Source organism: Thunnus maccoyii, chromosome 6 (genome assembly GCF_910596095.1).
Source record: "Thunnus maccoyii chromosome 6, fThuMac1.1, whole genome shotgun sequence".
Classification (NCBI taxonomy): Eukaryota; Metazoa; Chordata; class Actinopteri; order Scombriformes; family Scombridae; genus Thunnus; species Thunnus maccoyii.
The window spans coordinates 24,381,224-24,409,101 of record NC_056538.1 but is presented as its reverse complement, the minus strand read 5'-3'; the positions used below and the strand labels follow the sequence as shown (position 1 = coordinate 24,409,101).

The window sequence follows — 27,878 nt, the reverse complement described above, 5'->3', positions numbered from 1 at the left end:
CATTTTTTTTGAAGTATCATAGTCAATTGATACTGTTTGAAGCATCTGTACACTTGAATTATTTACATTGTACATGTTTTTTCATGTAATACAAAGCTCTGCAGTCATGTGCCATCAATGCCCAAGTACGTTTCCTTCCTAAGCAAACACCAGTTAGGGTGATTTCATTGATTGGTACCATTGTTTCTGGTATCTGGCTATGTTTCAGCAGATAAAGCAGACTGTCTACTGATAGCTGTTAAATTCCTGGCTCCTCCTGTCAACACTGAGCCACAAGTTGCTCCTGACGGTTTGATTGATGCCTTGCATGTAAGCTCACATGTGAGTGTGTGTGAATGATTGATGATTGAGAGGGAAATTATTATTATTACTGTATTAAGTGTTATACAGTATAAATGCAGTCCATTTATGTGCTGATCAGCTTTTTGTGGTGTTTGATTGGAATGAAATGGATGGCATACTGGAGGCAGCCCACTAATTTAGTCAGTTTTACAAAAATAAGTAAATGTTAAGATTTTCATATGAAAAAATACTGAAAAAATGTGTTATGATTCTGAAATATACATTTTCAAAAAATGAATCATTCTGCTGTCTGATAAGTATTTCTTATGGAGCTCAAGGCCTCATAATTCTACTAATTTAGTTTTATTGGTCAGGTACATTGTGACATTATGGCTTTGATACACTGAAAATTACTCCTTCGTTAGAGAACATATAATGAACTCTTCAGAAACTCAAAAGCAGATGGATGGTAGAAAATTCCAACGTAAAGTCCACAAAGAACACTAGTTTATGTGGTGACAATAGGCTTATTCACTCATCTGTTTGTGTAATCATTTACCACAAGAGGGCGTAGTAACACTGCTGCAACCTGATGTGGGTGGATGATCTGGAGATGAATCTTTCTGCATCTGGATTATACATTGTATAAAAATGCATTTATAGAGTTACTCCTGTTGTCACACCAGATGGTTGTCACTAATTTAGCCGAACAAAAATATCAAAAAGGCAGCTGATGAGTTAAGTCACTCTACTGTACTCCACTGTCATCTCTACTGTATTAGGGATGAAGGTACAGTAATAAGTTGTTGGATGCAAACTGGACAAAACAAAAAACATGGAAATAATTTATATTTCAATGACTTTATTGACAAATACTGAAAACAAAAAAATACATCTGAAAATACAATGTGTATAAAGACAGTACAAAATTCAAGTAAGATGAATAAGTGCAATAGTTTCTCATTTATAATCATTAATGCCTGTCAATTATAAAAAATAAAAAAACAAAAAAACTTCACAGGTCGGGATGTTTCAGTACATAAACAAAGAATCCTCTCACTTTACATGCTTCCTCAGCTGTACAAGTTACATACAAATACACTTAAATCATAATGCTGCAGTGCCAGTAGCCTTCATACTATACTGTATGTTCTTGCACAATGAAAAGCTGAATGTTTCATACAAAAAAGCCCTGCAAAGCGCTTTTATCTTCACACCGTACTCTTGACGTCAATGACTATGGCGTAACTGACCAGCTGCGTGAATTCCTTACAGTCTTTCTCTGTCACTGCTGCTGGTTTCTTCCCCTCAGGAGAGCCAGGCTCCTGCATCAGAGTTGTCAAGGCTGACGAAGACTCCTTCCTCTGAATTATAGAGTGAGTGCAGCAGCAAGAGAAAAAGAAGGATAGAAAAAAAACAGGTAGAGAAGCTGTTAATTTTGGCTTCTATATTCGCATAATAATACAGCGAAGTAAAACCAGAGAAGCAAAGATGAAATTATAATGAAAAACTGAATTTATGAACAGATTTCTGAAGGAAAAGTTGCATGTTAACAGAATTGAGTCGTACCTTATGTTGTGTCTCCTGATATCTTTTGCTGTAAAACAAAACACAATTGTATTGATTATTTGAATAACCCTATTTATCAATCACTGAGTTTTGGGGGTCGTAGGCATGAAAAACACACTAGATGGCACTGTGACTTAATTTGATACACTGAGTGAATTCAAATAGGCAAACTGCAGGAGAGGATTTATCATGCGACAGGAATATCAATAGAGACGAGTGGTGACCTGAGTCCTCATCATTGATCTCTGATGTCAGAAGCAGAAGCTCACATTGTACATTATGACCCCAGTGACAACACCAATGAAGACCTGCTGCTGTCAAAAAGTGTCTCCCTCACTGAAGGGTTGGGGGTGGTTGATGTTAGTCCCAAAATAGCTTTCCTCCCGGGGAGTCATGTTTTCTTGTGTACACTGTTGTACGCTCTGTGACTGACCTTCCCAAATTAGCCTGACAGGACCCTCCCACTGGGAAAGGGGATAATGGGGTAGAGGCTCTGTCAACCAATGGCACCTTGACCAAATGTTCTGACCGGAGAGGCAGGCCTATTGAAATAGTCTCCGGACCTCTGTTATGCGCCTTTATTCACAGCGAAGCCTGATCCAATCCTGACAAAACATTCTCGAGAGATTTGGCACTAGAGTGGAAATGTGGAAACTTCTGTAGGCAGAAACCATAAACAGTTGAAGGATCGTGACAGATATCCCACATCAGTCGTAAAAGACCAGTAACTCACTGATGTTTTCCAGCAGCAATAAGATTAAGAGATGGATTTGTGGATTTTTCTCATTGATGAAAAGTAGTTCGAATTTCATTGTACTAATAATTTCCAACCATGTGGACTTTCCCGACCTTTTACCTTTATTTTTGCAAGGTGACATTGGTGATAGAGGGCCAAATAAAAGAAGTCTGCTGCTGAAATAGCCAGAAGAAACATTGCTAAAAGGCAGACCAGGAAACTGGAAAATAAATCTGTTATTCTGAAAGACAGAGGAAACATTTTCTGGCTGTCTGCAAGCAGGGCTGTTGTGGCAAAGGCACCTGTCTGCTTCAGCCACATAGCTTCCTGTTTGTGAATAACTGCACGATACCGGGGTTTAGGTGAGTTGGGTTAACAATCCGCACATCCTGTTTGTCTCGTATCGTACGGCGGTGCCAGTGTTGCCCTCATTTGCTCGTCAATAGTTCACCCTCCGAGCTGCAGCAACCTGTCACCTGTGGAGACATTTAACTCACCAGAACACCCAGAGAATGACAATGAGGATGAGAAGGATGGCCGAGGCCGAAGACATGCAGATCACGGTCAACAGTCCTGCAACACACACAGCACAAAAAATATTAAACAAATGTCTCAGCAAACCTCATATTGAAACTGATAACAAACCTCAGCATGTTGTTATGATCACAACATTTTGCGATATTACTAATATAGAAGGAGAGTATAACATTACCAAACAGTCTGTCCTCGCTCATAATCTCCACTTGAATGTTGACTGCGGCTGTGTGATGATAGAAGGACGCCCGGCAGGTGTACAGTCCTTCATCCTGCTCTGTGAGCTCTGACTGGAAGACCATTGCAACCCCTTCCATTTTCACAAATGAGCCATCACTCCTGAAACAAAACTGACTTTCAAATGAATTTGTCATAAGATTCATGTCAGAGATATGCAGTATACGGTGTTTGAAGAAGTGTTTAGGTCCTTCACTTAAAGTAGTAATACAACAATGTAAAAATCTAAATTTTGCTTGAGTGAAACTGCAGTATAAGTATCAAATGTAAAAGTATTATTTATGCAGAATGACTTCTTTCATATAGCCCTGTCCCAAAAGATGATATATTTTTTTGTCTTTTTGCACAAGATATTATATTGTGCACCAATAAATACATATATTACATTAGTGGGTTATTGTTTGGGTTATTATTTGTTAATTATTTGATGTGTATGTAAGCAGCATTTTAATGTAGCTGGTTGAGGTGGAGCTAATTTAAATGATTTTTTAAACTGTTGGGTTGTTCAGACCGGACCAGGACTGTGTGGGCATGTTAGACCAGACTTCATTGACCTCACTTTACACGTTTTTTTTTATTGTACAGAAACATCGGTTTCTGTACAATAAACTGTGTTTACAGGTGTTTACTCAAAAGAGATCAGGAAGGATACAGTACCTTTGACACTTGAGGTTATATTCTGGCACATTGCCATCAACTTGCAGCAGTACTCTCTGGTTGTGATGATTATCTTTGAGTGTCAGTCTGTGTATGATAGGTTCACCACCGTAGCGGCTTTGCAGAGGCGTCGTGTGGTTCAGGACTCTCACAGAGGAGATATCTGTGGGAGAGTCAGTTGGAGGAAACTTGTAGTTTGCAGATTTCAAGCATTGGTTTTTATGTGGGTTTTTTTTTTTTTGTTTCTAGAATGCACTCACAGTATCTGGGGATATGAATGGTCTTCCTCTTTGTGAGCCCATGTTCAAATTGATACACACAGGTCAGGTCCTGCCCCTCATGAAGGGCCAGAGGAAACTGATAAGTCAGCCTAACTTTCAGGGCGCGCCCTTCATACTCTGAGTGCAGAGACGTTTGGCCTTTGGCATTTTCAAGGACCCAGTTGAGGTTAGCCCCGACACCCTCCCCGCTGCAGGCACACACTGCCAGCCAGAGAGGAGAGTCCTGCTGTCTCACTACAGACACACTCAGCAGACGGGCTCCTGAAAGAAGACGAGGGGTGACAGGAAGGAGTTGAACAGCTGTGCAAGTTTGTGTGTGTCACAGAAAGAAATATTTTTAAGAAAGAAATTACGTACTGTGCACTGGAATGTGTATTGTGTTTTTCTCAGGCGCTTCCAAGCTCGGATGCTCCACCATGCAGGTCAAATTCTGACCAGAATACAAAGAAGACAGGAAATGCACAGAGCTATGGGCCGAAACCAAACCATCAGCCTGGACTTGAGTCTCCGTCAGGTGACTGATGCTGTTGTTGCTGTCACTGTTTCCAACATGCCAGGTTATGGTTGCTGCAGGGGCAACACTGTCCACAGAGCAGTCCACCTTTGTGTACTCGTCACCATCTCTCCACTCAGTGCTGGAGTTGAGGGTGATGTTTGGGCGAGCTGTGTGGGAAAGAGAAGTCAAACTACAGGGAATGAATGGCTGCTTTTAGAAAAAGATAAAAATCTATGGTGCGCTAACATGGCCAAATATGTCTGCTACTCAGACAAAATTATCCATAGCTTGATTTGTTGAACATACCGCAAAGAGGGAGTTTTATGCTTCTGTTCTCTGGCTCCTCAAATGCAGGGTGATTTATCACACACTCTGCAGTGAGTTCCCAAAGCGAGCAGGCAGGGAGGAGTAAAACTCCCCTGACAGAATGGCTTCCATTATGGGAAGTGAAATTGAACCAAGAGACTCCAGACACACCCTCTGGTAGAAGCCAGGACATGTTGGCTGCAGGAACAGCATCAGCTGCTGAGCACTCAATCAGACTGCGTCCATCTTCAGTCTGCAAATCAACTCTTATTGTGGGTGGAACTGAGAGAAAGAATGCAGAGAGCAGGCTCCACATAAATGTTTCATATTCAGAAAATGTAGAAAATTCAAAGTGTATTCACGAAAGTCTTTAAAGAAACACCTGCAAAGAGTTGCACCTACCACGCTTAACTGTGATGTTAAACTGCAGCGTTGCGTTGTAACGGTGATAGGAGGTGACACATTCATAGACGCCAGCATGCTGATGTTCCACAGGACCCTGAATGGTGAGGCTGCTGCTACCCAGCTTCACGCCCTCAGGCAAGGGCCCATCATCTCTAGAGGGAAAAAAATAGCAGAAATAAAAGCAAACTTCATGTTTTAGTTGTCATGTTTTCACAGTATTCAAATATTACAAATAAAATCTCTAAATCTGGTCCCTGCAGTCTATCACTTGTGGTTCTGTGCCACCAAACCTAATACCACATCCTCTACAGGGTATGTAGGTTGTCTCAGTCTGTATGTAAATGATGTGAAAAAAATATTGATGCTACTTGTCTCTGTAAAACTCACATATTTTACCCTCATACTATTCTTCACTGTTTCCATGAGAAAAAGAATAGAAACATTGATAACAAAGCCAAAATAGAGAATAAAGTTGGCAGATTTCAGCTCAGTCTCATCTTTGCAGTGATCCACGCAACACAGATGCAAATAATGTAACTAAAGACATAGAAATGTAAATTAGACTACGAGTCTGCACCTATGCTAGCAAGGCTGTACTTAGGCAATGGTGCTTTGAGCTAATGGATGCTAACATGCTGATGTTTAACAGGTACATTGTTGGCTATGTTCACCATCTACACGAACAAAATAAGAACTGAGTACAAGTACAGCTGAGGTGGACAGGAATTGCATTTGTTTGCAGGTATTTGGTCACAAACCAGTGTTGGACAAATTGAAGTTTTGACCTGATGATGGCGCAAGAGAAGTTAAAGGATCACCAAAGTCATTACAAGTTATCCTGAGGGAAACATGTATGCCTGTACCAAATTTTGAGGCAATCCATCCAAAAGTTGTTGAGATATTTCAGTCTGGACCAAAGTGATGGACTGACCAACTGGCATTGCCATCCCTTGACTTATGCTGCTAACATGGTTAATAATTGATCACATTAGTGCATGAAAGCAAACTGAAATCAAGACATTTGTCTAAATATCACATATTTCTTACTTTTTGCAAGTAATACTGTAACGTGGCACATTTCCAATGACCTCCAGGTCGATAACAGTGTCACTCTGTCCTTCCTTCAGCTCTAAAGACTCAGCAGCTTGGATATGATCACTGTTTTTTCCCACCCTTGCAGACAACTGAACTCCTGACAAATCTGCAGGAAAAAAAGAACATTTCTGTTTTCTGTAACTTTCACCTCATGAGCATCAGAACACTTTTCCATGTGAGGCAGTGATAGTACTCACAAAATGATGGCAGCGTTATGACTCGTGTCTCCTTGTGTGTAAATTTGGGGTGGTCAAACACACAGGTGACGTTGCGCCCCTCAAACACTGTTGCAGGGAGGTGGAAAGAGATTGTTTGTGTCTGTGAGTCTGTGTCATTCACTATCTCCAGCTTCTCGGTGTTCAAAGCCAAAGAGATGTCAGTGTCAGGTCTCCCTCCAGATGAAATGCAAGAGACCACCCAGAACTCACTTCCTCCTTGTTGTACCATCTCTGCTTTAATGGTCACATTTGGCCTCACTGTGGAGCAAGAAGAAAGGCGAGAAGCGTTATTCTTTCACAAGGTCTAATGTCTTTTCCAGCAAATTAAAAAGTCAGATAGCAAGTAGAGACTCTGGGTGTTTTTGTTAAATAGGAAGCCGGGGCCGGATGAGCTGAATGTTAGTTAAACACAGGCCATAAGGGGCTTCTCCTTGGGTTCTGGAGAGTGCTGACTTAGGCTTATCACCTGTCCCATCTGTTGGCAAGGCTCCAGCTGAGAGCAGATGTCTGGCCCAGCTGCTGCCCAACCAAAGCTGAGAGAACCGCAGACTTTAATACAGGGAATCATCAGAGATCAGAGTCTATTATCAAATACATAAAAGTTGTGGTGTCATGCAATAGCCAGCTATCCCTAATGAGTAGGAGAAGTGAGCTAACACTTCATAATAGCTCGGGTGCCAGAGAGGGGTATTTACGATTAAAGTGACTTAAAGTACTTGGGCTTCAAATATTCCATCTGTTAACACCTTAAGTTATGTGTGGATTTAACCGCTGCAGTTAGAAAACTACTGGCTCATGCTAATAGGACTTAATAACAGTGATCATGTTTGCAGTCTCAGGAGAGTAATTCTGTGTAAGACTTCTGCCCACGTGCGGGAACACAGTTCCATTTACAGCTTGTTGTGCTACATATCACAACCTCTTGACTTATGTACTGAAGTTCTTTGAGAAATTATCAATGTTGCACAAAATTGAGGTTGTGTTATGTAGCACAACAAGCTAATGAAGCACTATAAATGGAGCCGCATTCCCATGCATGCTCAGCGGCGTCTGCATTACAAAGAACTACTCTCATGAGACTGCAAATGTGGTCGCTATTATTAGTCTTTGGAGCCATTTCTAAACAAACTACCATGACCGTAATCTGTGAAGGAGCATGTCAACCAGTGGAGCGGTGTGTTTTTAATAGTTTTTGAACAACAATGGAGGTCTACGGCACGGGGGAATACAATATATTAACTTTGAATACAAACACAATACTTGTAAGTAGATCAATTCATTGTTGGTTCGGCTCTGCACATCAGATTTGTTGACAGTAATACAAAGATAGAAAATTGCCAGCCTTATCCTTTAAGTGCACACAAATAAACAATAACTGAGAAAAATCAAATGCACAAATGAATAAACTAGTAAACTCACAAAAAACTACAAAAACAAAAACAAAACAAAAACTCTTATTGAACTGTTAGTTCAAGGCAGCCAATATGTAGCCTCTGACCACTAGGGGGCATTTCAAGAACAATTTTGCATTTTTCTGCAGTGAGTGTAATCTAGTTTAGTATGGTGGCATAACAAGAGCATTTAAAGGTTGATGACCCATTTGAAACAACCACCAAATTGCATGCTGCACTGTATGTGTTATGATATTGATATTAATTAGTTACTTAGTTGTTTCTACATTATGGTGTTCTATATGTTTAATACTAGTGAAAGAGTGCATTCCCACATTAATGCTTTGCATTGTGCAATGTAATTTATGGTCTGTCACTGTGTATGTGGAGCAGAGTGAGAGGGAACAGCCAGTGTGAAAAATCAGAAGCAGACAGTAAGTGTGCTGAGTCATTATGCATGATCATAAAACTATGATACAGTACATACAGTTATATGTCACCTCCAGACAACACAGATGTAAAAACACAACACTCAGCTGTGAATGTGAGCATACCGTAGGTTTCCACCCTCACTGTAGTGAGTTTGGGGTTAGGGAGGGTTGGGTGTTGGACCACACACGTCACACTGTCGTCGTCCAGGTGGTGAGTGGGGAAGCGGAGGATGCTGCTCAGGGTCAAGGTGCCGTTTGAGTGAAGCGTTTCACTTGTCTCCACAACAAAGGGGTAATCTGAGGGAGAAACGCCATCGACCAACCAACTGATCTGAGGTGTGGGCCTGCCACCGACAGCAGAGCATGACACCGACTGGTAGTGAGTGCCGTTGATAGTCTCTGCATTCACCAGCGTGTGTATATCAGGCCTGGCTGTCAATGAATGGACAAGTGAAAGTGTTATCCTCTTTAAATGATGTAGGCATGTCTTGGGTCAGAGATGCATTATCTCTGCAAGCTTCATTAAAATTGGACTGCTGGTGTTGTAGCAGTTATGACCTTTTTGAGTTTTAAATCTCATCAGGCTGATTTTTTAAAACAGAGGTAAATGGGGAAAAAAGGAAAACAAATGCATTATTCATTCTGGCTTACCTACTACAGTAAGGATTACACTGTCAGAAACATCTTCTTCATTTGATGAAAACTCACAGATGTATTCTCCCTCTGCCTCCACACCGGAGACCCTCATCTTAACTGTGAGGTTGGTGAGAGAGTCTGGATATGAGAAACTCTCGTCGTAGCAAAATGTCTTATTTTCAGCTAAAAATCCTACCAGTCGCCTGGCCTTAACTTTAGAATTAGCAATAATCTGCCGTTTCCACTGGGCGTTGATGATCTCGCTCTCCCCCAGATAGCTACAGCTCAGGTACACGTCTTCTCCCAAGACTCCTGTGACGTTTTTTGTGATCTCAAGAATCTGCTCTTCACCTGGACCAGACAAAAAGAAAACACAATGTTCAGTAATAATGAGAGGTCATAAGTTCACCTGAATGGTCCTAGAATTGCAAACACTAGCAAAGCAGAATTGTCTTGAGGGGAGGAATGTGATTGTTCCCGTTCCTGAGAGGATGGACAGCATGCTGATGGATGTCCATTGTTGTGCCTGTGAAAGGGGTTTCTGCACATCCCATTGTCTTTCACAAGTTAAGTGAAACTGTGATGGATGAGACTGACTACCAGGGTCAGTGGTTATGAGATTCTCAGTCATTTTATCATGATTAGCACTTGCCAATGACTAATCAATATAAACAAGAGTCTACAGCTATGCTAGCAGCTTCAGGCTGTCCTTTATTGGCACAGAGATATGTAGAGCTAAATGGTAATGTCACAAATGTTAACACACTCATAATGACAATAATGTTTAGCACATATAATGTTGACCATCTTAGTTTAGCTCAGTTTACAACTGTGGCTGGTGGGAATGTCATTAGTTCAACTTTGATTTATTTAGTCATAAATCAAAGTGTTGGACAATTATTTTGACCAGATGATGGCGCTAGATGAAGAGTCAGAGGATCACCAAAGTTATTACAATTCATCATCAGGGGAACATGAATGTGTGCATCAAATTTCATGACATTCCAACAAATAGGCCAGTTGTTGGGGTATTTGACTAAGAACCATAAATGCCAACCTCACGCTGGCAGAAAAGTCAGGGTATCACCAAACTCATTATGATTCGTCATCTGGAAACCATGACTGTCTGAACAAAATCAACATTAATCCATCTGGTATTAGGTAGAAATTTTTGATCTGCTGGTGGTACTGGATGAAAGGTTAAATGATCACCATTTATTAGGTATCATCATCTGGGGATCATGAATGTCTGTATTAAATCTCATGGCAGTTTATCCCTAACACCACACTGCTTATGTGGCTAAAACCACAAAGCTGCAAGCCTAAAAATGATGTGAATGTTATATGCAAGAGCAAATTATTGTAGCCGCTTCCTAATGCTCCTCACAGGGCTAAAGACAGGAACTGGACTTTATGTGCACAGTGACATTTGACAAATGTAGCCGTCTCCTTGCTTGGTGTATATTTAATAGAGGACTCCATTATGTTAACGAAATGAAAACAGTCCAAAAGTTACGCCCTGATCCACACTCAGACACCAGTGACCTGTTCCGGAGAACTCAGCCATGATTAGGGGAGGTTTCAGAGGGAAGGACATTTAATAGAAGCTGACATGTTTTAGCACTTGCAGAGGGACAGTGTACAGACTCCAATGCATACCAAATCCCTTTCATCCTGCCTCCTCTGCTGACTTTATCAAAGTGCACAGTTTGCTCCATCAGCCGGTTGAAGCCGGGAGCTTTTATTCCGCTTTAGATACATGATGAGTTAAATGATGACAGCTTGGTGCGCTGCTTCATGAAAAACCATTGAACATACAGTCAGCTGCTGCAGTCTAAACTAAATTGTTTGCATCAAAAACAGTTGAAGCAGAGATGCTGTGAGTCTAACTATATATCACAGCAAATGGAAACAATGTGGAGAGTCTCCAAAGCCATTTAAGAGGGAAGGATGGAGAGGGAGAGGAAAAAATATGCTGTATCAGTTCAATTATGCCTAGTGGGTTCATAATTCATTTGCCCTTGCAGGTTATTGCCAAAATAAATGTCAGCCAAACGTGGAAAAGGCACACCTTAAGGATACAAACTAAGTAATAACTGAGAAGAAAATCGTCAGCCACTGCATCATATTTCCTGAGCCCCACGGGCTTCTTTTCTCACCAGACAGCAACTACAGTATACCAGTCTTTCTTTGCAGACTGGGGATGTGGTAAACAAATAAAAGACTCTTGATCTTAAAAAGACAGAGCTTTTTCACAGATTTCAACTTTCATCTCCAGCTGGAAGTCCTAGTGATTGCAGAAACAAAGACGCTGTGAGGATTTACCTCACACTGAACCCGTAACAATACGGGGGATCTCTAAATAAGTGTAGTTTGCATTGGGTTTTCCCCTCACACGCACAAAAAACCCTGTAACAACTCTAATAACTTAAAAGTGTCCTTTTTTCCAACTTTAAAAGGCTGTAAAGAAACTAATGTGGTTTCAGGTGACACCACTGATCAGTAATAATGAACTAACTGCCAGAGTGACAACACCAACATGCTATCAGTAATATACTTCAGATATAGCTGTCATTTAGTTAGTTCAAAATGCATACACAATGCTTCAAAATGTGACTTTAATGCCTGTGAGCATTTTAGGAATCACTTATGAAAACCATAGCTGCACAGTTTGGTGCAAATGCCACAGGTTAAACAAGACCTTGAGGGCCAGTAAAATAAGCTCATAAACAGCTGACAGTCACAGATGGATTATAACCATGTAGACTTACCCAGAATTTCCAAGCAGTGAGCAACATTTAGGACAAGACCCAAAATCAACAGCCATGAGCATCCCATGATGGTGTCACTGAGTGAAATAAAGTTTGATCAACCGACTCTATGCACGACAGAAAGGTATTTAAAGTGTATGTGTTCTCTGTGGTTATGGTTAGAGGTGCACACACCCTGCAGCTGACTCTTACGTCGTACATATGCCTTTGTGCGTGCATGTTTGTCACCACTTATGCACCCACATACTGTGTATGCTCACACACACACACACACACAGGTTTACTTAAGTCACTTTTGGGGTATTTACATAGACTTATATTCATTTCCTTGAGACTTACCCTAACCCTAACTCTAACCACTACTTGCCTAACCCTAGCCCTTATCCTAACCATAACCACTGACCCAAAAATCAGTGTTTTACCAATTGGGGACATGTCTTTTGTCCCCAGTTGCACGAGCTGTCCCAGTTAACTGGTCTTAAGTCTGGTTTGTGTCCCTGAGAGTGACTAAAGTCATAGCACAAACACACACACACACACACACACACACACACACCCACACACACACACACACACACACACGACAGCTGTTTGTAAAACCACTTCTTCCTCTTGCTTTCTGAAATAATAATTGGGCTTCCGAGTGTCACAGTTGATGAGTTGTCAGATGCCCACAGCTTGTGTTGTCCAAGTCATCATGCAGGATGTGTCTGTTCAGTCACTCAGCCACCTCATATAGCAGGGCGCCTTGGGTAGTGGTAAAGCCATGCATCATTCATACCATCTCATCCCTGCGGGGGCCCACATAGACTGCCCATCTGCAAGGCAAGCTTGCTGCTGCTCATGCGCTGCTGTTTGGGAAATCACTCACTTCTGGGCATTATTTTATGACATAGTGCATCTCTAATTCACTTAGAAGCTGTGTTTTTTTCATTCAGACGTATTTGCTGAGCACGATTTGTCACAGTAGGAGCCTTCGCGGAAAACTGCAAACAGAAACAAATGTGGATGAGAAAGAATTTTTGCAGGGGTTCAGCATTGCACAGCAATTTTAAGTCTGTTTCATGTGAGGTTGCTTTCTTTTATTTCCTGTTGAAGTTGATCAGTTTCAATGTTGAGTCATTGTGGCCACACAAGGATGACAGTGAATGAAATGACCTGACAAAATAAAGTAAAAAAATTGCTACCAACACACTTGGTGGTGTGCGGTTTGTAACGGTTTTTTTGAATTGTATGATATGAAACTGGCAGTCGTGAGACGTTTTGTAGCCTGTGGAAGTAGGTTTTACAAAAAATCGTTGTTCCTGTTTCATACTCCGTCTCTCTGTCTCTCTTTCATATACACACACACAGCAAGTCAATCTTCAGGATGGCTTATAGTGTAAAAACATCCTTTGAAAAGCCTGAAGTGCTTTTTTATTTGCACACATGCAAATTCGTGCTCAATTTTATTCCTCTATTGCATCTTTCTTTGCACCCTAACAGGCCAGGACCTTTAAATATACTTTAAATGCAGAAGTTAGACCCCTTTTGTTGGTGAAGGATCAAACTCAGATATTTCATCCCTCTAAGTTACTTATTCATGCATATTTCACCCTGAATTTCATATTAAATCTTTGAAGGGGCTTTTGAGGAGTGTTAACCGAGAAAAAAAATGATACCTATTAATCTTCTCTTGAATTATAGTGTTCAGTAACACTGCCATTAGATGAAAGGAAGCATATCAGGATGTTTTTTTCTTCACATCTACAAATCACACAAGATCAGCTTCCGAGCCACACGGACAGATGAGAGAGGTTTTGTCGGCATGATCTAAGCGAGATTAAAGCCTTATTACTTCCAGTCTGCTCTCTGACTTGATTGTGTGGATGATCATATCTCCGGAAGGTAAAACGCAACTCAGTTTATTATAGAAATTACATGCAACATTTGATTTTGAGGGCAAACATCTGACACGTGATCACATGAACATGGAGCTGGAGGCAATTTTTCTAGCTAATTAAATTACCTGAAGTGGTTATTCCCTAAAGGTATAGGCGGAGGTGGATTGGCGTTTGGAGAGAGAGAGTCTGGAAACTTTCAGTCCTTTCCGGGTGTGCCCTACTGTCTGTGAGCTAATGTATTTTACTGAAAACCAATTGTTAACATTTCACAGACAAGGTATTTATAGATTTCACAGATGTACAATTGGCGTCCCTTTCACCTTGCTGTCTTTCTCTTTTCGCTTTCTCTATGGACATTCAGTTGGAAAAGGGTAGTTGGTGATCAGCCAGTAATAATGTGCCTGTAAAAGGTTGCGTGGAAACCTACTTAACTCTGTGGAACCTTATCATCACTTTCTTCAGAGGGAGGAAAATCACTGATCATCTGCACCATCTCTTCCTGCTGTTATTCATTTACAGCAGAATTATCACCAAACCCCCCAGCCCTCACACTAACACACACACACACACACACACACACACACACACACACATGCACACACTTTCACAGATTCCACTCTGACACTAAAATTGATGGATGTAGCACTTTCAATCTGAGTCACATCGCAGTATTATCTTGTGAAACTGCTGGCACTCATGTAAAAAGAGAAATAATGATATAGGACATCAGAGATCAGCAGCATCAGTATGTGCGTCACTTTCTCAGGTCTGAATATCTATCAATCTGATGGCGGATATAGCACTCATATTTGAGAAGATGAAACAGTCTGGTTGGCAAGGCCTCTCTTTGCAGCATCCTCGGATGGGAAGCAAATAGACATGAAGTGAAAAGAGAGGTTTAAAGGTTTAAAGGTGAAGTTTGACAATTTGAGAAATACGCTTATTTGCTTTCTTGCAGAGTTAGATGAGAAGACCTATCACTCTTTTGTCTAGCTGTTCAATATGAAGCTAGAGCCGGCACCCGATTAGCTTATTTGAGCAGAAATACTGGAAACAGGAGGAAACAGCTAGCCTGGCTCTGTCCAAAGTTTAAAAAACAAACTAGCAGCACCTCAAAAGGTCATTATCAACATGTTATACCTCAAACACTGAAGTGTAAAAAAAAGTGTAAAAAGGAAGTCACTGTGTGACAAATAGTCTGGCACATAATCTCTTTTAAAACAGTAATGTTCCGTTTTTACACTTCGGGTTTTCGTTTGGATAAAACAAACAAGATATGACAAGTTAATTAGTGAACTTTAGAAGTGCTTCAGGTTGATTTTGTTTCCTTTGGACAGAGCCAGACTAGCTGTTCCCCTTGTTTCCAGTCTTTGTGCTAAGCTAAGCTAACCAGCTGCAGGCTTTAGCTTTATATTTACTGTACAAATAATAGAGTGGTTTTATGCTGTGGTGGAAGAAGACATGATTTACTGAAGTAAAAATAGTAGTGCCACAATGTAAAAATACTCTGTTACAAGAAAAGTCCTGCACTTAAAGTTATACTAAAAGTAAAAAGTAAGTAAGTATGGAAGTATCATCAGCCAAATGTACTTAAAAAGTCAAAAGTACTCATAGAGCATTGCATATTCAATTATTGGATTATTTCTAATGATGAATTAACATGTAAGCAGCATTTCAGTGTTGTAGCTGGTCAAGGTGGGTCTCAATTTAATTGCTCTATGTTGTGCTGAGTTGTTTAATGCATTCTTTATAAACTGATCATATATTTTTCATGTAAATTAAAACCTGCAAAGTAGTTATTATAGATGTCAGATGAATGTGGAGGAGTAAAATATATAGTATTAAGTTGCATAAAATGGAAGTACTGAGGTAAACTACAACCTTAAAATTGTACTTTTATTGTTTTATTGTAGTTTTAAACTTTATTTTATTAACGAATTAATGCATTAATAGTTTTTGCATATTTAATGTCACTTTTATCATCTTTTGTTTTTGCTGTATTAGTTTGTCAGTCATCTAAGGTAAATGAAAGGTGGTTGATTGGTTGGCTGATAGTACTTTCTGCAGACAAACAAGTGCTTTGAAGTGCACAACAGTGTGTTGAAGAGGTGCTGACCACAAAGACACAACTACACAAAACTTTAAACACTTCTAATGTAGAATAGGATGCAACATTTCAACAGCAACAACTTTTAAACATCATAATGTACTGTATGCACTCACAAGCTGACATTCATTCACAAAACATCCTGACCTTGTTTTTAAGAGCACATAATGGTTACTGATGCATTTTAACAGCTCCTATAAAACATTATACATCCATAATGCATCATAATCATCTCATGAATGTTTATGACTTGTTGTCTGAAAGCCTTCTAAAGTCACATTACTTTTCATTCTTTTCAAATCCATCACTCAATATTATGACCTTACCCAAAAAGAACAATGGAAAAGTTGCAATTTAATATGGTTTGTCTGGGACGGCATGAAATTTCACTGAGCACATCACTTGTGATTCTTGAAGAATCATATGTTTCTAGATGCACCTTTCCTGTGTCTGTAGAATAAGATGACTAATACTGAAACACTAGTTCATAAAATTTCTTACAGTCAGGAAACATCTGAAAAGTTATCAAACACATTCACACAGTATAGAGTACAAAGATGCAACTGTAAGCATGAGTGAGTAAAAATGGAATAAAAGCTCCTTTTTGTAGATAGAAAGCTTTCAAGGGACAAAAACAACTCCTACTGCAACTTCTTGTATTGTTCTCTGTGAGTCATAATGTCTCTGATCAATCTCTCCTTGTTTGATGCCCCAGAGTGCTTTAACGGTTGAGGATGTTGAGTGCTTAATGGTTATTTAGTCAGTGGAAATTACTCAAACAGTGATGTGGAAGTCTTGAAGATGATGCATCTGATGTTCAGGTCATGAGTCATTTATGTAGTTCAACAGTTGAGGCAGTACTGCTGAGTGCTTAATGGTTATTTAGTTGATGGAAATGAGAGGTAAGAGTGGAGAGGCAAATAGGCCGATCTGATCATTACAGTAAGTAGTGGATGAAGCAGGAATGAGAGTTTGTGATAAATGACTCCGCTTTGAATTACGTTTCAGGGAAGTACAGTCCTTTGTTTTCCCAAACAGAAAGAAGTCCTGCCAGCTGAACTGGGCTCTGAGGCGAAGCTTTGGTGGCTCATGTGAGGACGGCAGGATTAGTCTCGTTCCAGGGGTGAAAATCGAGCTGCTGGCAGAGCATCAAATGAGAATGTAAGTGAAATGGACAGCAGATGGTTCTGGTTCGTGCACCGGTTGTTTGGGACATGCTGAGAATGGCTAGGCCTTTGCACCCCTCCAGACCTGGCACCCATCCTGCCTTCCCCCTCCACAGGACTCTTCAGCGAGCAGACTGTGAGCGTGCACTAATGCTGCATGTACAAATCCAATCAGGAGACGGCGAGTTACTGAGGCTCATCCAAGGAAATGATGCCATTTACTGAAAAAAAGTCTCAATAAGGCCCAAAAGCGAGACCTCATTCGCCTGAAGCATGTGGACGCTTTTCTGTTATGATACACAATCAATTTAGGGAGTAACATTTAAACTATGCTTACTCTTTAGTTCATGGACCGCAACCTTGTTGTTTTTGTGAAACAGAAAGGCCACACCTCAGTAACCACTTCCAGTAGTGGCCATGTAAAAAGGCTGATCAGCGGTTACGTTGCTGGGTTTTGAAACGGAAATTTTCTCATCCTTATTTTTTTGTCATTCGAGACCTTCAAATTTGACATGCTAGGTGCATATGTTTGTAGGTTCTTTAAATGGAAACACCCACTTGGTCATTAGCAAAAAAGCAGTGACATGGGTTAGAGCCAGAGCACTGATACCCCACCCCTCACCACACACACACACGTAGTTTGCTGACAGTGTCTTTCTAACATACTCACTTGCTGTAAGTTAGAGAACGAAAAATCGCCCAGATATACTATGAGCGATGTTGCAGAGCTGAGTCTGAGTGTGTGAGATATAAATATTGTAAATATAACTGAACCGGATGGAGTGGAGGTACAGCTGCTGAGTGCCGGGAGCTCTGGAGGAGAGAGCTGAGAGCACAGCTGGAGCCCCGGGACAAATAACACCTCTGATCCAGAGCCATTTACTGGCGGGGGGAGAGCAGCAGCAACAGTGTGTGCTCCGTCTGTGTGTGTATGTTAGCACGTTCAGCAGAGCAGCAGCAACAGTGTGTGCTCAGTCAGTCTCTGTGGCCACTGGTATGGATGGGCGGATCGATATTGTGGGATTCATACTTTGATGCTCATAAGCCACTCTTTTGGTATCAATTCCTTTAACAAAAATTGATAGTACATTATATAAATACTAAACGTTTGTGCCAATAAACAGCCCTGACATATTGAGCTGGCCTGTGTCCCATGACTGTGGACAGCTGCACACACTTCTGCGTGGAGTGGTGCTACTTTTCACCTATAGATAAAAAGTACAGCAAGATGCACTATTTCTGACAAGAAAGTGCCACAAAGCAGCAACATGAGTAACCTCTTCAAACATTTAAAAACAACACATTATGAAAGTTATAATGAGGCTGAACAAAAAGACCCTCCATCCGACAAAAGATGTTGCAGGAGAGTTTTCAGAGATGCAAAGCGTATCCAGGTAGCACCGAGATTAGTTGTTTCCTCTGCCAAAGAATTTGGCGGAGGTTATGTTTTTAATATTAAACTAATAGAATTAAATAATTCAGATAATTCAAATAATTGCAGAAACCTACGTCAGGTCATGAGGGAAAAAGTTTTTAGAAGGGCTTGGGAAAACAGCATTTTGACACTAAAATATATGTTCTTTGACCAAAATTTGAATTTTCAGATTTGAGTACATATGGAACACTAATGTAAAGCTACAGAATGATATAAAAACCTCAAAAACTCAACGCATAATAATGTACCCGCCCTTTAACAATTGGATCAATGACTATGTGTTATATGAAAGGTGTTGCTCATAGTAACAAATCCACAGATCATCATCATTGAACTCTGCACTTCCCCTCAGCTCAATGGAGCTTTTTAGCATCTTTCAGCTCATTGTTTTGGTTTTCACACCCCACAACTTTACTTTACTGTTTCGGTTCAGTCTCACTGCTGCAGCTTTCAAAACTTACTTGTCTTGTCGCTTAGGTGTTCCTAATATTTTGTCCACTCCATTAACATATATGAGGGAGGGGGGGGGGGCAAAATATTAGGAACACTTTCCACTATAATGCACTCCAGTACACCATCATCACCCACTATGACCTCAATAATAACCATAAAGTAGAATTATTGCCTTTCAGACAATGTCAACAAAAACTGAAAATGTATAAGCTTTGTAAATGTTGAATTTATGGCAGAGCTGTTGTATTGCATTGCATTAGATTGCACAGGTGTTCCTAATGAAATGACCGGTGAGTGTATATCTTCCTGTCAAAGTTAAAGGAAGGATCATAAAATAATAGAAAAAGTGCTGATTGACCTTTACCTTAACTTCTACTATCCCCCCTTCTGTTAAACACAGTTTTAATTTTCTGTTAGATGTTAGTGTGCTGCAGAAGTATTCGTGACAACGTTACACACTGTGGAAGATGAAATATTACTTATTGCCGTTTGGAGACGCCTACCGCAAGAAGTAATAAATGAGTTAAAGATGTTGCTTTCGTTGACAGCAGGCTCTTAATTAAAGCAGTGTGCAATAATGAGAGTTCACCTCCTCTCAAGCATGCACTGCACTAAACTCAGCTGACACAACAGAAAATTCACATGCAACCTTAGACCTGGGGGACAAATTACACTGGCACCGGCCAGGCAGGGACTGTGCAGCAAGGCGAGCAGCAAATCAATACAGGTTTATAGACCTGAATCATGCCTAAATGTTCCTTCTCAGCCCTGCTACATTCATTCATCTTTCTGTCTTATGGCTGCTCTGGAGAGGAGAGAGGCGACTGCTGTGATGCAGATCATTACACTCTTCCCTCCATTAGTTGATGTGAAGACTCTATTCTGACTGTTGGGTTTGGTTTTATAGTTGTTATGAATCCATTCTGCATTTCTCAGTGTAAAGCTTCAAGTCACAAATGTAAAAGAGGAAAAGTACCTGATGCAAAAATTTGTGCCACAAGTCTGTGTTATGAATTTCAGAACTTTCAGAACAAAACTCATGGCTGCCATCTATAGGCGGAATTGATAATTAATTAGAATTTTGATGCAAAAGAGAGGATTCATACAATAACAGGTACACACAAATAAAGATTATACAGCAAAAAAACATGCATTTATGTACAAAAAGATACAAAACACTCCAGATTAATGGAGAAGTCATGTTTTTGAAACACAGACATAAGCAACTACTTTCCACACTTGTTTCTCTGTCATTTAGTGCTTCTCCAACCTCAGCGAGACAATTTGCATCTCATCTCGCACACCGATGGCAGGGGAGCTGCCACGCAAAGCACTGGCCTGGACACTGAGAACAATTTGGGGTTCAGTATCTTGCTCGAGGACACTTTGACATGTGGACAGCAGGAGCCGGGATCAAACCACCAACCCTGAAATTGATGGACGAGCCACAGCCGCCACCTGCGTTGATATTCTGTAGTGCAGTGTCGACTTAATTTGAACTCCTCTCTACATTTCATATTGTTGGTGTCATTGATTAGATCAAATCTAATTAACCCTAAATCAGCAAAGCATATGTATTCTGTAAATAATTAAAAGCCTCTTCTAATGATAAAGTCAGCTCCTGAGGTGAGTTGCAGCCAGTATGAGCAGTCATGAACCACACAGGGAACCACACACACACACACACACACACACACCGAAGACGGGGGCCCTCAGAAATCCCTGTGGCGCCTCTTGTGTACGCAATGACTGCTCAACCAGTGCATTCCTGCAGCACACTGTAGTGTAGGCCTGCCCATGTTCACACAGGTTTCTACACAATGACAACAGAATCTAAAGGGGCATTCCCACACGTTTAGCCTCTAACAGGAGATATTGTATCTGCAGGGTGTTATCAATACACACAGATTCTTTTCAGCCAGGAGGTGTCTTTGGTGTCCCTGAGTGACCGCTCCCTCTGCCTCTGCCATCACACAGCGTGACCTTTGTTTTACCTACACTGACTCAGCATTTGCCGCTTATGTGAAGTGATTATGCTGCCGGTGACGCCCAGTGGGTGTGAGAGGCATTTGTCAAGGATCAGTCCAACATCCCCTTAACTGCATTTTAAAAGCCTGAAAAAGCCTGCAGCCATAAATTCTGACCAGACCTCTGACTGATCAGAGGCTGATTGATTCGTCTAATGGGTGGAAGTTAACAATGAGCAATATGTTTTACCATACACAAGTTTTTCTCTAAGTAACACTTTGTTATTTTGTGAGCTGTCACTCGGATTTAAAAGAGACAGAGGGCAGAATTCTCATCAACAGTCCATTAATGTTATTAAAAATCAGAGTTGCCATTTGTTGCATCATTATTTTTCAGTTTGACATTGTGTTTGTGTAAGCCGTTTTCTGTTTTGGAGAAGGGGTTATTCAGCCCTAAACAATCAGTAGTGAGTGATGGTGATTTGTCGGATTTACATTTCAGTTTTTGTGCTAAATAAACAAAAAAGATATAATGTGTTGATTAATGAGCTTTAGAAGTGCTGTCATGACTGGCGAATAAAGGGGAAAGTTATTTACTTACAAAAACATAAATTAAATGTCTAAGGAGTATGTGGAAGTCAGTGGCGTAAGTGAGTGGATGTGTGGGGAGTGCAAAGTGTGAATGTTGGTAGGAGAAAATGATAAGGGAATCAATCAAAGCGCATGAGGAGAGACTCTCTAAGAGGACTAAGGTGGCAGCCATTATAATGACTGGCAGCAGTGGGCCCAGGTGCTCCCAGTCAGCCCAAATGAACTGCCTGCCCACCAATTTTATGTACCTGCAACAGAAAAATGAAGCACAACACAATCAAATAGACCAGAGGGCTGTTACAGTGCTGGTAGGGGGAGTTTGTAACCTCATTACGTCCGATGGAGCCAGGTTAGGTGTTTCACCCCCGTTTCCAGTGCTCATGCTAAACTAAGCTATCAAATTGGTATCAATTTTCTCATCAAACTTTCAGTGACAAAGTGAATAAGCTTAATTTTGCAAGAAATCAAGGATGTTGGCAGCAAGTCAGAGGTCTGGAAATAGCAGGCAACATTAATAATTAATCTCTTAAAAGTTCCTTTTTGCTCTATTGCACTAATCTGATTTAATCTTTGCTGCAAGAAGTCTTATCCGGGCACAGATGTATTTATTTGAATCCTCTGCTGAATGAAAGACAAGGAAAAAGAATGTGGACCCACCATCTGAATAAATATGAGTTTTGGCATCCCATTAGAGACAGGTAGCAGGATGATTACAGCCACTAAAACCCTACATAGGGTCATACTCCTCAGTCAAACAATTACACCTCTGGACCTTCCTAAATTTGCTTTACCTTATAAGATATTCTTGTCTGTAATTAGATTTTGTTCATGCCGGGGTCAGAGGGTCATTTTGAGCTCAAAACCTCACATGTAGAGTGAACACATGATACAGGAGGTAAGGTTAATACATGAGAGTCAGGTTTCAGTGACTCAGGTCCACAGTGTCTGAAATGGATCTGTATTAAGGAAACTGAAGTCATCAATAGGTTTCACATTTTCTATATTAAGTGGCTGCATTGAGTTTTTGAGATGGTCTGTCACTGCTGCAGGGATTGTTAATGTATAGATTCTGCAAAATGAGGAAAATAGGTATTTTTTTCCTCCTCAAAAGTTCACAGAGGGAGAAAAAATCTTTAAATTAGTCAAATGTTCATTTCAACTGATTAAAAATAATTGATCCATTATTCTTAAAAAATTGTTTTTTAAATAATAGAACTATTTGAAATATTAGGAAATACACACATTTGATTATTTGTGGAAAGTGAGACGAGTGTGAAAACCGGTATCAATCTTCTCATCTAACTCTCGGCAAGAGAGTAACATATTTCTCAACATGTCGACCTTCTCCTTTAAGAAACACAGCATGTAAAACAGTAAAGGACACTGCAAAGGCCACTTGTTTGTTTTGAAAAGTTCACTAAAACCAGCTGTGAGATAATGTCTAAACCCAGAGACACACTTTCTGCACAAAGCTGCAACTACCTCGCCAACGTAAACAAAGCCTGACCATACTGTAGTGACCTCTGTCCCCCAGTGGTGTCTTGGTTTGCTTGAGATGCACTCCCTCATTATAACACACATAACCGTCTCCCGCTATATAATTACTGACTCACAACTTCCCAATAGCTGGTTAATGACATCAAAAATGTTGGACGAGAAAAGAGAAATGAGCTCAACTTCTATTTTCAGATTTACATTCCACTTAATAATATTGAGGGGGGGGTTTGAGAGGTTTTTGTCTGTAAAGTTGGTCTGACTGGAGCCAGACGCAGGGGCCAGACAGTTTTATTGCATTGTGGGATTACTCGCTGGCTGAAATGAAAGTGTATCGTCACGGCTACCAGACCCCTGATCCCCGCTGCTGCAGGAGGGCCACTGCATGACCTCTAAAGGTAACACAGCCTGGGGAAAATTTCATACAAGAGCAAACATGTAGCCTATACCCTGGCCAAAAGAGGAATGCCCCATGACTTTTTGTTCTGATATCACCACAGGAGACCCCCGGAAATTCAGCTAATTAGGACACAGAAGAGCCCACACTGTGCAGAATAATGTGGAGTTCAAATCAGGTGAGATTTTGTTTACTTATAATTAAACTATTCTGGTAAAACTGCTCTGATAATAAATAATAATAACAAATATACAACATGCCAATACACCAAATAACATAGGAATTAATACCAGAAAGTCTCTTGAGGTACATTATCTCAGGGGCATGAAAAAAAGCATGACTTATAATTTATTTAACACAGATACATTCCTCATTTAGCATTGTTTCAATGTGTTGTTTTAATGCCTGATATGCATTCTTGGAGGAAATATTCAGATCTAAGTAAAAGTAACAATACCATGCTGTAAAAATAAAAATTCAGCATCGAAAATGCTTTTTTAAAGTATCTAAGTAACATTAGCAAAATGTTGGTAAATTATCAAAAGTATTCAATGGAGAAAGTCTCATGTGAGTGTTAAATATATATTAATATAATATTATTCATTGATTATTACTGATGCATTAATGTGTAAGTAGCATTTTAACATTGTAGATGGTTTGAGATGGAACTGATATTAACTAGTTTTACTGTACGTACTGTTGTGAAACCACTTCTTTATCGATGCATTCTATTATATCGAAAAGCAGAACAAACACCTTCCGTGATGCTTCTTTGAACAGCCTTACAAAGAATCTGAGAGGAACTGAGAATATTGATATTTTTAAACATAGACTAAGACCAGACTATCTGTTTAGTGTGGCTCTTATGTAGTGTCTGATTATTTTATAGTTTTATGGTTCTTAATGCTTTTATTGTTCATTATTTTTTTAAATTAATATTTCACAGTTTTATCTATTTAATTTTATAATTTGCTTTTGACTTGTGCCTTTTATTGCTTGTATTTTCTTGTATTTTAACTTCTCTCTTACCATTTACTTATCCTATATTGTTGTCTTATTCAATAAATTCTTTTAAAGTAGGTTTTATTAAAACTTTCATTTTTAGTTTTATTTACATTTTGTCACCTTGTTTTAATTTTCATAATTACTTGTATCTTGGTATCCCAATACGTACATCCTGTAAGCATTTGAATTGCATTTGACTTTTATGACAGGTGTTATATAAATAAAGTTTGATTGACTGATATGTTTTGTGTGTTAAAGCTTTCATACAAAGCTTACAACTGTCAGATGAATGTACTGTGAAAGTACAATATTTCTCTCTGGAGTGGAGTAGAAGTGTAAAGTAGCATAAAAGAGTAAAGTACAAATACCTCAAAATTGCACTTAAGTACAGTACTTGAGTAAATGCTGTTAGTTACATTCCAGCACTGCTGATATGAAGGCAGCATTTCCAAATAAGGTTTATCTTGTAAGTTATTCCAAGTCAAGAACGCAAAGTATGTAAATGCAGTTTTGCCAAGTTCAGAACTGGAGATATTGCAGATTGTAAATGATCTGGGATGATAGCTGTTAGAAACAAGAAGAAACATTTCACAGAGGTGGACAGAAAGCTTAACAAAAATGTCTTGAAAGAATAAAAGATACATACTGTGATGACCCCTGTCATCTTGGGGCTTTGCTACTTATTCACCTGTCTGTTTGCTCTGCAGGTGGCTCATTACCTCAACTGGGAGCACCTGGCACCAGTGTTCCCAGGGAATAAAGCCTGGCTGCAGCTTGCAGGCTGTGTCACTCTCCTCTGACTGCTTGTGGCTGCTGTTGTGTGCAGCTCTCTGTTCTCCCCTGCAGTTACTTGCTTTGGTTTGGTTTAGTTATATTTCCTTAGTTTAGTTATGTTTTGCTTTCTTGCATTTTACAACACTCACACACACACACATATCTTACACCCATACACACCATACACCACTGGCGCTATTAATATCCACACCCCAAGCTTTAAAGGTATAATATGTAATTATTCCACATTAAAATGTCTAAAAACAACTAGACCTATGTTATACATTTTGTTGAGTTGTGTTCTTACATTATCCCAAATGTTTCCAACAATTTTCAAACCCAGAGAAATCTGTAATTTAATCAAAGTAACGGACCGTTTCATTTGGTCGCATGTCAATGGCGTCATATCTCCTCAACCAAAGAGTAAACCCGCATGAGATGCATATGGCGGCGCTGTGTTTGTCCGCTACAATGGCGTCTACCAAAGAGTAACTTACACAAATACAAGATAATACATCGGCGTTGTAGTTGTTCCACAGAAAAAATTGACTTTTATTCAGTTTTAAGCCACATTTTCATGATAAATTTAAGTCATTTTTAACTGTATCTTTTAGCCGGAAGAAGGATTTTAGTCATTGGACGTCTGGATCTTAAGTTATCAGAGAAATAAACTGGACAAACATTAACAGCAGCTCAGCTAACAGCCCCATCCAGGAAGTCCGGTGGTCACCAAACATCGTCAGAGAAATATTGATTTTTTAGGTGAAACAGCTTTAATTAGTATTTTTAACAATTTTAATCTGCATGTACGTTTGTTTTTGGAGAGGAGTGGACCTCCTCAGCTCCCAGGAGAAACTGGCCAAACGTCTGGATCTGACGTTATAAGAGAAATACACCGAACAAGTGTTAGCAGCAGCTCGGCTAACAGCCCGTATCAGACGTCCAGTGGTCGCCATACATCGTCGGAGAAACACAGCTTTTTTAGGTGAAACAGCTTTATTCAGTGTTTTTACCTGTAATCACCAGGTCCATTTGTTCTGGAGAGGAGGAGACCTCTGCGGGTAATTCGGCTGGTAAAAACATCCTGAACGATTAACACTGGAGTAATCCTATCCCGGTGAAGCTGGTTATTTAACAACGAAGACAACAACTCCCATGATCCCTTGCTACTTCACACCGTCACCACACTCCGTCTTTTGTTATTGTTTTGATTGAGAGACCCCTAGTGGCTGAAATTACATATTGTGTGTTTAATTACATCTATTTACTTCTTTAATTTGGCTTAATTTGGTTTAATAAAGTTTCTTTTGTTAAATGTTGTCATGACCAGGATCGTTTTGGTATTTTTAATTCATCCACTTAAGAATTAAAGTGATGAGGTCATGATCCAAATTTAAAGTAAGTAGTTTTATTAAAACACCAAACAGCTAAACACAACTCGACATGGTATAAATGAACTGTATATACAAATATACAACAGAAAGAGAAGGCAAAACAGCTCTATTACAGTAGTTTAGGTTTGTATATGTATCAATCTGGCAAAAGAATTTGGATTTGGTATGGCTGTTTAACAGCACAGGGGAGGAAGTCTACACAGTAAATGGGACTGCCTGGTCGGCCTGTCCGTCTCTGAACAGTTGGATCACGAGATTTGGAGCAAGATTTTTTATTGCTAAATCTGCAAAACATTTATTGAAACAAAAATAAAAAATCTAATATAAGTTTGAGTTTGGTTAATAATGTAAGTATAGAAAGTTGTTATGTTCCAAGATACTTGTGTGAGAAAAGGTTTTCTAATCGAAGTACATCTAGTGTTAGCAAGGTTTTGTACAAAATAGGTATGGTTTCTTGAAAATGTCAGATTTGTGTTAATTTAAATGGGTAAAATGATAATTGAGGCGTGTGAAAGGCAGTTTAGGGGTTGGTTTTAGTTTGATTTAGATTGGTGATGACTGTATAGGTAAATATATCATCTGCAAACAAATGAATATCCTCTGACTGAATCTTCATTAAATAACTTTATAAAAATGAAACAGAGGAGCTGCCAAGAGAGAACCTTGTGGCACACCTTCTGCGATCTTTAGGACTTCAGACTAATAGTTGTCAACATAAACACTGTTTTCTGTCTAAAGGATCATTTCTGTACCAGTGTCTTTACCAAAACCAATTTGGCTTATTTACTATAATTAAATGTGATTCTGTGCATATTTTTCACCAAACTGTGGGGTGAGGCTGAAGCAATAAAGTCACGTTTGAAGCCTGGCATTACAGGAGGAAGTAAAGGTCAAAGGTGAACATGTGTATCCTTATTCCCGCTCACACCATCACACCTTCTTACTTGTGGAACCGGACCTTCTCTTCATTTCTGGTCCTCTTCCAAGTAACCAACCCCCCTCACCCCCAACTTTTTCATCCAAACAGCAAGCACTAACATGTGATTGGTCAGCGGGGAACAACTTGGGATCATTACTGCCAATAAACCCGAGTGTGCATGAAGGTTCAGTCTGACAGGAGGGATAAAGGTGGAAAAAAGGTGTAATTTGTTGGAAATCCATCTCATC

General features: G+C 39.9%; 1 protein-coding gene across 4 annotated transcripts; it reads right to left on the bottom strand.

The window, feature by feature from the left end:
- Nucleotides 1-74: 74 nt before the first annotated feature.
- On the bottom strand, nucleotides 75-26,362 carry si:ch211-149e23.4. Of its 4 annotated transcripts, XM_042415116.1 has the most exons (15): nucleotides 12,046-12,207; nucleotides 9,290-9,625; nucleotides 8,762-9,070; nucleotides 7,027-7,074; nucleotides 6,796-6,882; nucleotides 6,551-6,704; nucleotides 5,501-5,655; nucleotides 5,099-5,380; nucleotides 4,654-4,959; nucleotides 4,276-4,557; nucleotides 4,016-4,178; nucleotides 3,300-3,460; nucleotides 3,085-3,160; nucleotides 1,852-1,879; nucleotides 75-1,646 (listed from the first exon to the last, which is right to left on the bottom strand). In XM_042415116.1, exons 1-15 carry the CDS (start codon nucleotides 12,110-12,112, stop codon nucleotides 1,494-1,496), a joined length of 2,607 nt encoding a protein of 868 aa, XP_042271050.1. In that variant the 5' UTR covers nucleotides 12,113-12,207; the 3' UTR covers nucleotides 75-1,493. The 4 variants fall into 4 exon arrangements, with proteins under 4 accessions (XP_042271050.1, XP_042271049.1, XP_042271048.1 ...); XM_042415115.1 differs by lacking the exon at nucleotides 12,046-12,207 and adding an exon at nucleotides 26,331-26,362 and having other exon boundaries at nucleotides 6,796-7,074; XM_042415114.1 differs by lacking the exon at nucleotides 12,046-12,207 and adding an exon at nucleotides 25,232-25,299 and having other exon boundaries at nucleotides 6,796-7,074.
- Between the last annotated feature and the right edge of the window lie 1,516 nt (nucleotides 26,363-27,878).